At 38.9% G+C, this 17428-nt stretch overlaps 1 protein-coding gene across 1 annotated transcript; it reads left to right on the top strand.

Moving 5' to 3' along the window:
* Window positions 1-667: 667 nt before the first annotated feature.
* GUCY1A1 (guanylate cyclase 1 soluble subunit alpha 1) lies at window positions 668-16044 on the top strand. The gene is made up of 8 exons (XM_033159772.1): window positions 668-1047; window positions 4999-5060; window positions 6017-6075; window positions 7498-8207; window positions 9064-9549; window positions 10039-10182; window positions 14341-14495; window positions 15424-16044. The coding sequence occupies exons 1-8, from the start codon at window positions 802-804 to the stop codon at window positions 15623-15625; spliced, it is 2064 nt and encodes a 687-aa protein (XP_033015663.1). The 5' UTR covers window positions 668-801; the 3' UTR covers window positions 15626-16044.
* The last annotated feature ends 1384 nt before the right edge of the window (window positions 16045-17428 follow it).

Below are 17428 nucleotides of genomic sequence, written 5' to 3'. Positions count from 1 at the left end.
AACCCCCTGCCAAACAGGAAACACCATCAAAGCATTCCTGACAGATGGCTGTCAAGCCTCTGCTTAAAGACCTCCAAAGAAGGAGACTCCACCACACTCCTTGGTAGCAAATTCCACTGTCTGGATTGAATCAGAGTAAATGGCAATCCCTCTACCTTTTCAAAACAAAATAGAAAATTCTTTCCAGTAGCACCTTAGAGACCAACTGAGTTTGTTCTTGGTATGAGCTTCCGTGTGCATGTATCTGAAGAAGTGTGCATGCACACGAAAGCTCATACCAAGAACAAACTCAGTTGGTCTCTAAGGTGCTACTGGAAAGAATTTTCTATTTTGTTTCGACTATGGCAGACCAACACCCACCTGTAACCCTCTACCTTTTGACATAAATGCCATTTTGAAGTATATGGTGTTGAAGGTGGGTTAGTGGATTTTTAATTCTTTGTGTAATTGTCCTAACCTTTCAAAGTACTGGGCTGGCTGTATTCTTGCGGCTAGTTCACACATTACACCTACCATTTGGCTCTGTGTTGTATGAAGTAATTGAACATTAGGTCAACTGTGAAGTCATGCTTGTGTGTTGCAAAGCCAGAGCCTGCTGAATTAAGGGAGCTTATGTTTCTGAAGTTGAACCAAGTTAAACAAATGTACAACTGCAGTGCTTCTCTTTTCTGTTTCATCTTCTGTTGCAGGGATATAAAGCTACAGTTGTTCCTGCCATCTTCTGCTTTCGGTTAATAGAACAGACATGTTCAGTCCAAACTAGAGAAATTCACAACTTTGGTGAACAGAGACTTGTGCAGTATGTTCTGTACCAAATTGAAAGACCTGAAGATCACTGGCGAGTGCCCTTTTTCGTTATTGACCCAAAGTGGGATTTCAGATGAAAATGAGGATGAATGTGCAGAAGTGCCAAATAGTTCCAAGGCTGCTTTGCCAATTTGCAGAGAAAAGACTGCGCACGGGAACCTTCCACAAAGGAAAACCAGCAGGAGCCGAGTGTATCTGCACACTTTAGCTGAGAGCATCTGCAAACTCATCTCTCCTGAGGTATAAATTATTATGATGCTTTGATGAAAGTAGTCTAAAAGACCATTCTAAGGGAGGTTTTAGAAGAATGCTTTTTAAGCAATAATTTTGAAAGCAAGACTATTTTCACTAGATGAATGCTCCTTTTCAAACTCTGTTCTTGACGTTAGGTTCTGTTTTCATTTCTAATTATGCCTAATCTTGTATTTGAAACCTTTTGCATTTATTTAATCTTATTTCACTACATCTTCTGTGTTTACGGAACGGAAAGGAAGGATGATTAAAAGCAACTCAAATATGAAATGTTTACTCACACATTGATTTAGCAGTTATGGTACTTAGCAAAATTTACAGAGGTTAGCAACCTATGCAAAGTAAGGGTGGATAATACTTTGTGCCAGATGAACCACGGCAACATCTAGATGGAGCAGGTTTACTCAGATTTATTCCATGTCAGGACACCTTAATGTATTATAGCAGTGAATTTGTTGCAGAATTGATGAGAGAGATGCTTTCTGGGGCTTCTTGCCATTCTAGCATAGTAACATGTGAAAGTTCGGAACCATGTGAGTGGCCCCAATCACATAGGTCTTTCCCAACCAAACATATCCTGCAAGGAAGAGGTAAGAGGAAGGATCTTTGCAACTGGCCTGCTGCACTTGGCTTCCTAATGTTTTGATGACAAAATAGGAAGGCATGGGGAAGCAGCTGTGGTAACAAATGAAAAACCCAGGATTGCAATTCCATTATCACAGCCAACCACCGAGTTATGTTTTAGACCACATCTCAAAAAACAAAATATATTGTAGAGATGGAAAAGGTGCATGGAAAAGAACTACTGGAAACCACCTAGTTATAATGGAAAACAGTTGGAGCAACCTACATATAAATTGGTATAATATTGAAAAATTGATGTGCAGATAAGTGTGGCTTGCACTGAGAACAAAAGAGGGGTGGTGTCTGTCATCTCATCTACTGAGCACTGTAGAAGGAATGATGCTTGCTAAAGCCATAGTGTGGATAGAGAATTGTTGGTCAATAATAATAATAATAATAATAATAATAATAATAATAATAATAATAGCTGTGGAAACTGGAAAGGGGAAATGAAAACTTATGGATTATAACCACAAACTTTCAGTCCAGAAATCCAACACACTATTAAGAGCAAGGTCAATTTTGCTAATTGGATGCCAAATCTTTACATGCTCTTTATTACACATCTTGGCCCCTGCTTTTTACGGAATGTCTGCTTTTTTTAGTCCTCTCCCCATTGTAGTTGTAGGAAAGGCACCCATAACTCAAAAACAGTTTATAAATCCATGGGAGAGTGTGACAAGAAGCAAATTTAGTGGGCAATGCAGCAATGTCTAAAAGCATTCCTTAGTGAGAGAAGTAGCCTCCCAACATTGAGTCAGGCTAATGGTTCATCTGTTTCAATGCAGTCTATCCCAAATATAATCAGTTTTTTGGATTCACTGAAGCATAGATCTTTTTCATTGCACCACTGTATGGGGTTCTTTAAAAAGAGATTGGGCAAGTTGTCTTCCACATGCAAAGTATACTGCCTACCAGGAGTAAGGCATAATATTCATGCTGCTCTCTTTTAATTAAGGGTGCTTAAGCTTAAGCTCATTTACCTGCGTGTAAACTCAATCAGACTTATTTCTAAGTGGACATATATAGGATTGTGCTGTAAAATATATACTAAAAGAGACATCTCATTTTGTTAATGTTACATAATGTTAATGTTTTTAGGGACGCGGGTGGCACTGTGCTCTAAACCACAGAGCCTAGGGCTTGCTGATCAGAAGGTGGTGGTTCGAATCCCCATGACAGGGTGAGCTCCCGTTGCTTGGTCCCTGCTCCTGTCAACCTAGCAGTTCGAAAGCACATCCGAGTGCAAGTAGATAAATAGGTACCTCTCCAGCGGGAAGGTAAACGGTGCTTCCGTGCGCTGCTCTGGTTCACCAGAAGCGATTTAGTCATGCTGGCCACATGGCCTGGAAGCTGTACGCCGGCTCCCTCGGCCAGTAAAGTGAGATGAGCGCTGCAACCCCAGAGTCATCCGCGACTGGACCTAACGGTCAGGGGTCCCTTTACCTTATGTTAATGTATATACTGAAATTATAGGATTCAGATATAACCATAGAACCTTCATTGTTGTCTCTAGACTTGGCTTGCAGTTCATTTAACTGGTACGTTGACTGAGAAAATGTCCCAACATTGCTTTCAAAGGTGCAGATTGTTGCACAGGCATTGACTGCATTATATTGGGGGGGGGGGGATATGCCTATGTATAAAAACTGGGTGGGGAGATTTCAAGCTTGCTGGATTTACCAGCAAGCTTTGTTTATTTCAGCATCCTAAATTAGAGAGAGGGATTCATTTAGTTGTTGCTATCATTAAATAACTGAGTCAGAAACCATTGTTGATCTACTGCAAAGCACCAAGAGATCTCCCAGTAGATTGTGACCAGCTTTCTTTCCACCCCTACCTTAGATGGTCTTAGATTTGTTTAAAAGTTACTATCTCTCTTCACTGGATGTACACAGTTTCCACATGGAAAACTCAAAAAACTGAGAAGGTGCCTATCGTGCCTTGGATCAACACATGCTGCTTCCATTGACGTCAGTGAAAGGTTGTGTGCAAATATCATGGGGAGTGTATAGTGTGGCCCAAAATAGCATTTGATGAGATTCAAGATACTAGCAAATTCACGTGGAGCTTTGTTTGTTTGTTAATTCGTTGGTTGGTTGGTTTTTTAAGAAGATTGTAAATCCAGACTCAAATAAGGAGTTGGAAAGCACTGCACATATTGTTTCTGTTTAGATATAAATATTAATTACATCTTGTTTTAATAAGGTATAACATTCATTCAGTTGTTCTTTTTATTTCAAATGTAGAACACAGCCTTCATTACCAGTGTAGGTTTTTTTTTCTTGAGGCAGCATGGTCATACTTCCATTCTTCCTCCCATAAAACTGCTGTCTACAAAGTTCTGTGTGTCACACAACAAGGTTAATGAAAGACAATAAAACATTATGTGCCCAAGCTTGGAGATCCTGTGATTTTCACAATATGCATTCTGCTCATATATACTGACTCTCACATTAGGAGGCTAGATAGATAAATAGTTAAATCCTGTATTGGGGATTTCCTGCACTGAGCAGGGCATTGGACTAGGTGACTTACACAGTCCCCTCCAACTCTATTATTGTATAATTTGGGCATTCTGATACATATATAAGTCCTGAGACACAGTTGACCAAACTTCATTGTGTGTTAGCTGAAGGGAATTGCAGCATTATCTTTCTGTCAAAGAAATACTTCAGTCCTGAAAGCTTCCATGTGTTCCATTTTCTTACGTGACATCTATCCTTCATTTCAATTAACTGAGTCAATGCAGACACAGATCACCTTCCTTCATTGAAATAAATGGACAGGCACATACAACTGGGAATTTCTGTGTACTCATCAGAGCACTCCATGATTAATCACTGAGTTGGAAGGGCTGAGGAGTAATGAAGTGTATCCAGTGGATATGAGTGCACTGCATCTTCATTTGTCCACAGTGGCATGCGAATATGGACAGAGTATTTGGGGAGTAACATCTGTAGCTGGGAATCTTATCAATGGAATGGGCTGTTTAGTAAATAAATGGACCCACAGTTTCTTGTTGTGTTAGTATGGGAACTTACAATGTGATCTCCCTGATCCATATCTAGTCTAGTGGCAGGTGCTTTGGCACAGAATGCTGGCCACCTGAAAACATCAGTCACATTACACTTCACCAAAATGTAGACAGGACAAGTTGGCGACTCCGATGATCTACAAATAGGTGTGTTCTAATTTTGGATAGAATTGCATTCTACCTTTAGTATAAGGTTTGCAGCTCATTCTAATATGAAATGCTAATATATGGAATGCTTAAACTTGACATTTGAATTAATATGACTTTTCTCCTTTCAGTATGAAAGGTTATATCTTGCATTTCAGAGGACACTAGCAAATAATAAAATAAAAGAAACCAGGTAAGTTAAATAAGTTAACTTTTTGCAACCAATAACAAGTGCAAAAACCAAATAGGAAGTTGGATCCCATTTATGGTAATGACTGCACAGATTATATAACAAACCCCTATATTAGTGAAATCAGGTACCATAAATGCCAAACACAGTCTCGAGTATTAAGGTATCAAACAATAATTTAACATTAAGATACTGGAAACTTTTATCAGTATGTCATTGCACCAAGACTGAATTTTGAGCAGTATTCCCTTTAGAGTTTTCCTGTCTCTATTGTGGAGACATTTTGTGTTTCCCTGTTCCTGCAAATGGGAGTTGCAAAGTTGTCCTTAGGCATGAGAACTAATAGCTTTAAAAAGTAGCTGGCTTTTACTTTTATTTAATAATATATTCAGCTATATATTTCCCTTAAGAAAGGTGGGGTGTTGCATAGGTGTCATGAATCTTTATAAAGAAAATTCAAGTCAAAGCAGGGATTGGACTAGGATGCAAAATTTGTTAGCAGTATTGCCTAGTCTCTGATCCTGCCACTCTTGGAAGCTAAAATTCCATTCTTAATAACTTGAGTTTGTAGAACTTGAACACAGTGGCACTATGATTTTAAGCTAACTTAGCTGTGAATCATAAGTGTAGGATTTGCTTCCAATTACTTGGTGGTGGTGGTGAAAATACAGAAAGATGCTAGTTCTTTTGCTAGTGGTTGTGTAGGAACAGAATAGGTTGTATGAAGAAGAAACACAAAAGCATTGGCTTGCTTAATTGTTTTTCTGCAAAATTGCTTAGTTAGCAGATAAGAAAGAGTAACTTAATTTTTGAGTAACTGGGAATCTAAAGTTTTCTCAAATTAACTGTGAATTGGGTTGCTTATCTGTTGTTTTATTTTTTTCAGGTTTTATTACCTGAAAGTTAATTTTTACTGTGGATTAGGTAGTTTTTAAAATTCTGTTTTGCATCATTTATAGGAATTCTGAGGAAAGAGAAGACTTTGAAAAGCTAATCACTGACCATGCAAATGCATCAGGTAATGAGAAATCTATGACAAGCAATTCCACTTAATGCAATTAGTTAATGCTTATTAAACATTTGAAGTGGAATAAGTTCTGCACACACCACTCACATTTGTGACCAGCAATAGTGATGCAGTTCATATTTTGAGGACAAAGTAGGAGAGAATAAATTACTTTCAGGGCTAACAGTGATGTCTTCATTATATGGTGTTGGTTCAACCTGGTTTTGGCTACTGTGGGAGGTTGACAATACGAGCAGATATTTTCTAGTGCAATTGTTTCTTAGTTTAAAAAAAATATCTGTGTTGCAGAGGATTTGTATTTTCTAGGCACTCACTCAAACTACTTGGTTGCTGAGAAAATGTTATCCATTCTGCTTTACTAAGTGCTTTGTGTCTATTACACACAAGCACATCTATTGCAGTAGTGAGTATATGTGCCTTTAAAAACAAGCTTCATTTTAATTATTTATATAAAAAATTTAAATTATATAGCTCAGGAATGGGAAACCTATGGCCTTCAATATATTCTTATACTTCAACTCCAACTCTCATCATCCCTGCCCTGGAACTGATGGGAACTGGAGTCCAACAACATCTGGAGAGTCATAAATTCTCCATCCCTTAGAAGGAGAGCACTCTCTCAAGCAGCCCCATAATACTTAAAGTGATTAAATATAAACAAATCTCCCTTCCTCCCCAAGTTGTTTGGTGAACCCTTTTGCTTTGTTATTTTGCTTTTTTTGGATGGGTAGCTGCACACTCCTTCTTCTTTAGTATTGGAGTACACAGGTCTTCTGCAATGTCATCTCTATGTCATGAGGTGATACATGAACATTTTGGCATTTCTCCTCTAGAACCTGCATGCAGACTCCTCAATCCATGTTTGCTACCAAATGCTTAGTTTGGCTCTTAGATATTAGTAAACTCTAATCCACTTCTTTTTTGTCCATCTGGAAGGGCTCTTATTCATTGTCCTCCATTAGAAATGGTTACCAATTTTTTGCTCAAAACAAATAGATGTGCAAAGTTGTTGTTATAACTTGTATATCATTTATATACCCAAATGACTTCTAAACAGCTTACAGCTATAAAATAAATCCATAATTAAAATACCTAACATAAAAATTCCTAAATTAAGATATACAATAAAACAATTAAATATGTAACAATTAAAAGTTTAAAATATTTAAAATAAAATAAAATTGCAAAGCAAAGTCAACAAGTACTTTGCTCCTACCATACAAGGTTTTGCGAGAATGAGAGGAGATGCCTCCAGAAGCTGATCTGAAATGTCTTTGTTAGTCTGAAGATGTTTAATAGTGGAAAACAGGTTTGGAGTGAAAGAAAATGAAGCGGAGAAGGATTTTTAAAAAATCAAAAATCAAAGGCATACTGTTTAGAAGAATGCTGGTATAAAATGTTTTAACTTTGCAGGAGTTCCAGTAAACATTATGAAGGAATCGCTTGGTGAAGAGCTTTTCAAAATATGCTATGAAGAAGATGGACATATCCTAGGAGTTGTTGGGGGATCCCTTAAAGACTTTTTGAACAGTTTTAGTACTCTCCTGAAACAGAGTGCTCACTGCCACGAAGCAGAAAAAAGGGGTAGACTTGAAGAAGTCTCAATACTGTGCTTGGAAAAGGACCCAGATTTCTTAAACGTGTACTATTTCTTTCCCAAGAAAACAACCAGCCTCATCCTGTCCGGCATTATCAAAGCAGCAGCTCACATTCTGTACGAAACAGAGGTTGAAGTGACGGTGATGGCCCCTTGCTTCTGCAAAGATAGCGCTGAGTTTATTAACCAACCATATTTGTTGTACTCTGTGCAAGTCAAAAGTGCAAAGCCATCTTTATCTCCGTGTAAACCTCAGTCTTCTCTTGTGATTCCTGCTTCTATGTTCTGCAAGACTTTCCCGTTTCATTGCATGTTTGACAAGGATATGGCTATTCTGCAAGTTGGCAATGGAATAAGGAGACTGTTGAGCAGGAGAGAATTTCAAGCAAAGCCAAACTTTGATGAGTGGTTTGAAATCCTGGCCCCTAAAATAAACTCCACATTTAGTGGGATCATGACAATGCTAAACATGCAGTTTACTATAAGAGTGAGACGAGGGGACAACACTCTTAAAAGGTCAACAGGGGTAAGAACAGGTTTATCATATTTATATTTCTTATTTCTTCATCCCATCTCTAATTCAAGTGTGCAAATGCAATAGTAGCTTTGGATGTAATGAGTGAATAACTATGAATGACTCCTCCTCCCATTCTGGGGGGCTTTGACATTGGGAATTTTGAATTTGAAGTTTCTCCTCATGTAAGTTTCCTTTCATAGCAAAAGCACAAAAGTGAAAGCATAAAAAAATTCTTGCATTTATTTGTTAATGCTTCCATTAACAATGGAATGCATGTTTGAAGTTAGCTATTCTCCACTTGCTACATTTTTTGGGGGGGGGTCATACCACTTTGGACTACAGGTGAAAGGAATGCACGTTTTAACATTACCTCATGAGAAAAAGACCCTGCTCATGGAAAACAAGCATGTCAGGGAGAAAGCTAGGTTAAAACTCCACCTTAAGATATATTTCAATAAGGAAGTTTTTTTTAAAAGCAAACAATCACAGGAGAGCTTTTAAACGTGTTGGCCCTTGCCAGAAAATCTGTAGATTAGCCTGTAAGCTGCATCCAGACCCTACTCTCAGTTTTGTAGCTCTTATTGACCCCTATTTGTGCATGTGAGGTGCCTCTCCTTACCAAATTACCCAGTGGGAACAATAGTTTTTAAGTTCCACCTAGTAGAGGGACAGCCCCTATTTATCTAAAGCTCTTCAGAGGTGTGAGATTTGTGATTTTATAATAATCATTAAGCTTCCAACCCAAAGCAGGTTGTCTGGAGAGAGTTTGGTACTCTGGCTGAATAACTTGGCTATCACTGCATTAATAAACTTCCATAATGCTCCATAAGTCTCGCATCACCTCATCTTTCTTTCATTGTTTCAGGTTATGGACCTTAAAGGACAGATGATCTACATCTTGGAGTCCAGTTCCATCTTGTTCTTGGGATCCCCCTGTGTGGATAGACTAGAAGACTTTACAGGACGTGGCCTCTATCTTTCAGATATTCCGATTCATAATGCACTTAGGGATGTTGTTTTAATAGGAGAACAAGCCAGAGCTCAAGATGGACTGAAGAAAAGGCTAGGAAAACTTAAGGCTACTCTTGAGCAAGCACACCAAGCCCTTGAAGAGGAGAAAAAGAAGACAGTAGATCTTCTGTGCTCTATTTTCCCTGGAGAGGTTGCACAGCAGCTGTGGCAAGGACAAGTTGTACAGGCCAAGAAATTTAATAATGTGACAATGCTTTTCTCTGACATCGTAGGATTCACTGCTATCTGTTCCCAGTGTTCACCTATGCAGGTTATCACAATGCTCAATGAGCTCTACACTCTCTTTGATTACCAGTGTGGAGAGCTGGATGTCTATAAGGTAGAGAATTTATTGCACCAATTTGTCCTCCTAGAGAAGGGAATCAAGCTTGTAAGGTTATTTCAGTGATATAATGCAACACATAGAGGATGGTGTTAGTCTGCAATAAGTCATTTAACAAATTATATACCTCAGAATGCAATCCTCGGTGCATTTAGTGTGGAGTAAATCTGCTGCCTTCATTGGCACTATTTATGAGTTAATGCCTCAAGGACTGATGATAGAACCTCATGGAAGGTGGATGAAAGATAAATATTTTGACATTTTTGTCATAATGAAACACCACAGTAAACAAGATTTTACAGCTCAAAATAATCTGCTGCAGCAGCTGGCAAGTTGAATCATGCAATTACCACATCAGAACTCAAGTTCATATGAATCTCAAGTGGGTGGGTGCATTTTGGAGGGGACAGAGTTATGGACAACCCTTCCAAGTGTTTTCTTCATGTGATTTTACTTGTGTTCTAAGTTATTTGTTTTAATGTTCAGGTAGAAACCATTGGAGATGCATACTGTGTGGCTGGAGGTTTGCACAAGGAAAGTGAGACCCATGCTATTCAGATTGCATTGATGGCTTTGAAAATGATGGAGCTGTCCAATGACGTGATGTCTCCACATGGAGAGCTCATCAAGGTTAGCATGTTATCTCAAATTCACTAAACTACTGATATTTTAAATACTAGCTGGTAGAAAAAAAAATGTTCCTTACTTTCATTTTTTTGTGAAGTATTACCTAAAATGCTTTTCTTTCACAGTGATTTCACAGTGATTTAATTTACCTCATGACCTTCATTTATGCTTTTCTGTGCAGAATTGGGACCAAACTAGGTGTGATGTGAGAGATCCATGATCAAACCACCTATATTTTAGAATTTGTTTCATAGTATTTGTATGGTAGGAGGTGCTCTTTTGATGGCTGGAGAAGGTGGTTTTAACCCTTCTCTCATGCTGCTTTCCCACAAAAGTTTCTATTTGCCCCACAAATACTTGATTTGTGGTGGTGATACCTTTGATACTGGCTTAGCTGATGTGTTGCCACTGAATGTTCAGTCGCTCAGAGTACAAAGCAGTTTGAAATCCAGATTCTGTGAAGAAAGAGAAAGTTGTCTTTGGCTAGAAGGAAACCCTCACACAGGGTCAGACTAAGGACAAGGAAGAGTCCTAGGATGTGGGGAAGTTATGACACAGATTGCCCCAAACCAAGGGGGCTGAAGAAAATGAAAAAGAGCAGAGTAAGAAATGAACCAAGACAGGAAGTTGAAGGAATGTTAGGTGGCTTGGGAAAAGGGCAGGGGAGATGGAACTGAGAGAAGAAGAGGATAATCAGCCTGAAGGAAATTATGGGCTGGGGGAATCACAGTCCTTAAAGTCACTGTGTAAAGTCAAGTGCTTAAAACTATTGGCTACCTCTGTCCAAAAGGACTGGTCAGGTCAGGGGGCAGGGTTGCTAAAGAAAGTCATTCCAATGTGTGGAGTTATTCCTGCTGCTGTTTCTATGGCAGCATTATCACCTGGCAACTTTTAGAGAGTAATGAGAGCCCCAAAGGGGCCAAGGATTTGAGTTTTAAGTATTGATCCGAACTGCACACCACTTTCTTTGGCTGCAAGATTCTGCAGAAAAGATAAATATGCCTTGGCAGGGAAAAAAATTATGTTTGGAAGATTTATTTTCAGCCCAGGCAGCATGTGAACATGAATCACCAAGTGGACATTAATAAAAATCAGGAGAGCACTGCTGGTGTGCTAAGCTCATCTTGCAGTCACTGTTCTTGTCTTCCAGTACAGTTACCAATGGCCTTTCTCACAAAGACACTTTGTCTAGCCAGAATCTCAGGGCGATCTTTCTTCCCAGACTGCTAGAATTAATCTTCTTTTCCACTTGAGTTTCCACTGGTGTCTCATCAGCCCTCACAGACCTGATCCTAGGCTGACACCCCCTCTACTTTTCTGTTTTATCTCCTTTTCCCAGCAGGGCAGTTTTCCACCCTGAGGCTGCATTCACATGGCAGTTTATTCCATTTCCTTGATGCTTTCCTAACTGTGAGATTTCAGACAACATAAGAGCCACTTCCAGAACTATAGTGGAATATAGTGAACTATAGTCAAATACAGCACATGTTTAGCGTTCATGTCCATTATATTTGCAAATGGGTTTCTTCTGGAAGCAAATTGGATGGAAGTGAGCACTAAACTTGTACTGTATTCCACTATAGTTCCACAATGCAACCTAGCGGTACATGTCATAGATAGTGCTGTTGGGGAATTTAGCCCTTAGACTCCACAGTCCTATTCCACATTGTTAGACTTTCCAAGAAAGGGGCTCGATGTGGTGACTAATGTGTTATCTATCTCTAACAGCTGGCATATGGGCTTAGCTCTTGGACTCTATCAGTAGAGGTTGTTTACACTTAATATTTTCAACACACTTAATAATAGTTAACTCTTACAATATTTGACACTTGCTGTGTAATTGTATTCTATCTCAGAAGCTATCTCAAAAGCAAACTACTAATATCCTAAATTGAGTTTTCATTACTGTTAATCAGCATTCCTCTGGAAAGTCCCCTTGGTGCCCATAAAACCACGTTAATGTCACTGTGGATAGCACAGTTGGGAGAGTATGAAACTCTTAATCTCAGGATCGTGGGTTCGAGTGCCACATTGGGCAAAATATTCCTGCATTGCAGGCAATTGGAGCAGATGGTTCTCGTGGTTCCTTCCAACTCTACAACTGTACAATTTTATTATTTATCTCTTGCTTTCTTGTGGCCTACTAAGTATGAAGCATCTGTCTAGTTTTAGGCATAGCATGAAGAAATGCAGAGTTTTCCCCTTTTAAAGCAGTCCGTGCCTCATGAGATATTGTACCTTGCAACTCATCAAATCCTAAATTGGGTTGTGGTTTCACTATAATATGGGAGGCACTTGGCTTTGCCAGTTCTCTAAAATTCCAAAGGCACCAACCCCTCCAATTCCTGGGTAACACCTGCCTTCTGTTTTCTGGGCTTGATCACTTCAGTAGCAGGTGGGTGGATCCTAGTTGAGAGAAACATTTACATATTTATCTATTGATTCCAGGCTGCTAGGAACTGGAAAACATGTATGCATCTCAGAGTATTTTGTTTGATTATATTACTAAAAGTTTGAACTGTGATTTGAATATGCGTCCATCAATCAATGCAGGCATTCTTTTGATCCTTTGGACTTGTGTAAAGAACTTTCAAGTGATTGCCAACACCAACCTGTAAATTAGGAGACTATTTCTTGAACAGTAATGGTATTCTGATTGTAGCTTTGTACATGATTTCTACTATGCAATATGCCCTTGTTTATGAACAAACTGCAAAGAAAAGACAGTGTGCATGTAACTCTTGAGAGGTGTTTGTTTTTGAGGACACAATAGAAATAACTAATTTTTCTAGCTGTAAACAAGCAGCATGCTGCAAAGTATTTTGTTGGACATGGAAGAATAAATTGGCTGCATAGTATTTATCATTTAAATGTAATTGTAGAATAGGTAAGTGCTGGATCTGAGGGGAAGCCAAGATGATAGAACTGTTGAAATAGTCTTAAAATTTGAGAAAGGAGAATTTTCACCAAAATACCAAAGCCTTTTTCAGGAAAAGTGGTATCTTTTATTACTTTTTGAGCTTCTGATAAGTTTTGTAATAAACGAACCTTGATTTTGTCCCTTTTTCCACTTGAAATTCATGCAAAGGATGCTTTGACGCTAGTGCTTACTTGGAGCTAGAGTGCTAAATTAATGCACATATTTCAGTTATCTGTTGATGCCACTGTGCAGGTGTTGGTTGCCTTTGATTTCATGCAAATCAGCTTTCCCGTTTCAAACAGTTCAGTGCATAAATCTGACACTTATTACAGCTAGATTTGCAAAAGGAAAAATGAAAAGGAAAGGATTGTCTTCTGTACACCTTTATTGTGAATTATTTTGAATTCACAAATTATGTGACCTTCTCTGCTTTCCTTATCCCCATCTGGAAACTAGTGCCTTTAGCAAGATCTAAATCTGCTTCCTATTGAAGAGGAGTATTTTTACCCCTCACTTTGCCACCTTGGGCTTCTTTCCATATTTTTACTCCTCACTGTATCTTAAGACATCTATACACGTACAGCCACATTGTAGCTGCTTTAAGTAATACCATTTGAAAGTGAAGGTCATTTAGGTGGTGTTTGATAGTGCAATGGGCTACCTCAGAAGGTGGTGGACCCTCCTTCATTGGACATTTTAAAACAGAAATTGGACAGCCACCTGCCAAGGATCCTTTAGCTGTAATTCCTGCATTGTAGAGAGTTGCACCATAGGACCCTTGGGGTCCCTTGAAACTCTACAATTCTGTGATTCTATTATTCAGTCTCTGGCTACCTTTAGCCCTCCTGTCAGGGAAACACAATCTCCCACAAGTTCCTAAGCTAGAGGTTAATGGACTCATTTCTCAGAAAATGGTCCACAGAAGACCAGCTCCATTTGTCCCAACAAGGTTTGCTGGAAAAGAACAAAACAAAAACTAACGTTCTGCATCAACCGTGCCTGTTGGACTGCACTCAGACATCTCTGCACAAACATGCTTTGTTTAGACTAATGGTTATGCAGAGTAAGCATCAAAAGAAGTACCATCTGACTACTGCTCTCCAAATTGCACTGCTCATATTTTGGTCATAATCCACAATGATTGCAAACGAGCTAATAAAACTTACTGTGTCTTTGATAGTTTGATTTTTGCCAAGTGTAACAATCAAACAATATTATATATCTTCTTTTGTTTTCAAAAGATGCGCATAGGTCTGCATTCCGGCTCAGTCTTTGCTGGCGTCGTTGGTGTTAAAATGCCGCGGTATTGCCTATTTGGAAACAACGTAACACTTGCCAACAAGTTTGAGTCGTGCAGCGTTCCTAGGAAAATAAATGTCAGCCCAACAACCTATAGGTACAGTAGTTTACTATGCAAAGTTCTTATACTATGCAAGTGGTGGGGGGACAGGTTGGAAGAGACTGTTTGTATTTGGATTTTGTGCTTGTTGGCTTTGTGCAATGCTTAGCAAGAGAACCACTGTCAGGAATGGATAAACCTGAACGTTATGGAAGGTTGAATAAAATTATCAAACAGTGATGTATTTTAATTTGGTATTGTATGCTTTTTGCATTTTCCTTTTAAATTGTAAGTCACTTTGAGACATTTTTTTCTGTAACCAACAAGCAAAACAATAACAAATAATAGAGTCTCATTACTATCATTTACTGCATTTATTAACAGTTGTATGATTTGCAGTACGATAAAAACTTACATAAACCAATTCCAGATATAAGAATAGTTAAACAATTGCAGATACGTATACCTGGCACATTTGAAAAGCTAAGCAGGGTCAGTTATGATTTCAAATTGGATGGGGGACCATGTGGTTGAGATTCCTGCATTGCAGGGGGTTGGACTAGATGACCCTCTGTTGGTCCCTTCCAATTCTATTATTCTATGAAAAACATTGTTTTAAAAAAGCGTGTACAACAATTAAAAACAAGCAGATACCATTTGATTCCAGTAAAAACTTGTTCAGATGGGAAGCCTATATAACTAGCAATTTGTTTGTATTGATGGCAGATACAGCACACCATCGTGCATAAAAAATTAGGGATCGCAGCACAATGTGATTCTCTTCAATATCAGAGACGGATATATGCATATATTAGAAACTTGAGAAGAAATTATCCAGATCTTTGCATTGCAGTGGTTAGTTCAGAATGAAACTGTCACCCTCCCACACAAAAAAGCAACAAATATGAATTTGTTTTGATAATATTGATCACCATTATTTAAAGGTTATATATTATATTTAACCACATTTCAATTTTTCTTGCAGGTTACTAAAAGATTATCCAGGATTTGTATTTACTCCTCGTTCAAGGCAGGAACTTCCTTCCAACTTTCCAAGTGATATTCCCGGGATCTGTTACTTTCTTGATGCTTACCTTCAAGGAACAAATTCAAAGCCCTGGTTTCAAAAGAAAGACGCTGAAGATGGAAAAGCAAATTTCTTAGGGACACCAACAGGAGTAGACTAAGCTGTGCTTTCTTGCATTTTCAGGATGAGTTCTGTATAAACTGAACATTCAAAAAAAGGAAACATGACAGCACTTTAGCTTGTTAACACCTGAAAGCCAGTATTAAAATTACCAAAAAAGGGGGATATCACATACTAATTTAATTTTTATTCTATGTAAAAATATATTAAGTCAGTGGCAGTTTGGAAGGGTGAGAAGTAGGAGCGGCCCGTATTAGTGACACCTCAAATAACGATGAAAGGGGAAAAGCCCAGGCACCTAATATTTCTTTTCCTCTTGCAAACAGCTGCTTTACCAAGGCGAGTCTGATAAGGGCCCCCTACTTCCCTAGACACTTCTCTCGACTTCCCAGTCTTTAGGAATCACTTCTGGAGGGACAGCATTCAAAACAAGCGGAACTGAGCTGCTTGCTATATGAACAGCATAACATGTAGCACTGCTCTTTCTTGAAATATATTCGGGTTACATAGAGTTGCTTAACCAAGTTGTACCAACTAGTGGTGGGTGGGTGGGGAAGTGTTGTTCACCAGGCTTCTCAACACCCAAGTGCCACTGCTGGCACCAAGGAGGATGGGGGAACAGCAAGGATTGTGGTGCATGCCTGAAAGAACCAATTCAATGCTTCCATTGCCATGCCCGCACCACACCAAGCTCTCTACCACCTCATCTCTTTCTTGGTAACTAGCAATGGTGCTTGGCATTGGGAAGCCAGGTGAGCTATGCCACATTCCCTACTGCTAGATTAAAACATGCACACGGAATACATTGCAAAGAGAATGCCTACCTAGGTGCAAGTGAAATTGGTGTCTAGCCTCTCATCCTCATTCTGCCTAGGGGGCCTCACAGATGCTACAGTACCACCTAAGGAGTATCCTGGAATGACACTATAGGCCACCATTCATTTGATGGGGAGAAGGCTGTTTGGTTCATGAGCGGGGGAAGCGAAAACATGTTCAATCTCAGTAACTGCGCACTGCAAGCCATGCAGTGTACCTTTTCTTAAATTCCATTTACAGCCCATTATTACTATAGTAGTATTTTTAAATGTATAGCAGAAACAAAGTTGACAAACTATTCCTAAACTTAATTCTTCCAGCACCATACCTCAATGTGCTTTTTGTTATGCGGTGGATTTTCACACGGTAGCTCAGAATGCATTTGTAGTGCACAGTGTTCACGTTGCATGCATACAGAATGTGCTACAGATCTGGACCCCATGTGCACACTGTGATACTTTATGCATTCGCACTGACACCAAAAATGGCTTGGCTGGATTTTTTTTCCTGCCTTTGCATCCTTCAGTCCTGGCAATTAACAAAGAGAGTAAAATTCTTGTCAGGATGGTAAAATTCTGACCAATTCTGAAACTAAGCTAGGAGGAATTTTTCCTTTTAGAAACCTTTTTTTCTGCCACACTCTGGGTCCAAGCAAGTCTACATAGTAAGATATCTGTCCTCTGTCCTTCTCTCCCTCCATCTCAGACATGTAAATGTTCCTCTTCATTTGTACAGCTCCCTGAAATTATTCTTGACATACCTGTCTGAAAATTGAATTTCTTTTTTCTCATGCTTACTGCTCTGACTTCTCAACTTCCTACAGTTTCCTACTTCTTATCTCATGTGATATAAGAAGCACGTGTTATTGTGAATATGTGTCATCAAAAGAATTAAGGAAAGAGAGGAAGCATAACATGATGGCACAACCTCAATTTTTGAAGGCATGGAAGCCATCCATGAATCAGAATGTCATACTGATTTTTTCATCCCAAATTAGAAAGCTTAAGCAGGATCATAGAATCATAGA

This window comes from Lacerta agilis, chromosome 9 (assembly GCF_009819535.1).
Source record: "Lacerta agilis isolate rLacAgi1 chromosome 9, rLacAgi1.pri, whole genome shotgun sequence".
NCBI classification, from domain to species: Eukaryota; Metazoa; Chordata; class Lepidosauria; order Squamata; family Lacertidae; genus Lacerta; species Lacerta agilis.
Note: the sequence above shows the minus strand (reverse complement) of the source record. Positions and strands in the feature narration are given on the sequence as shown.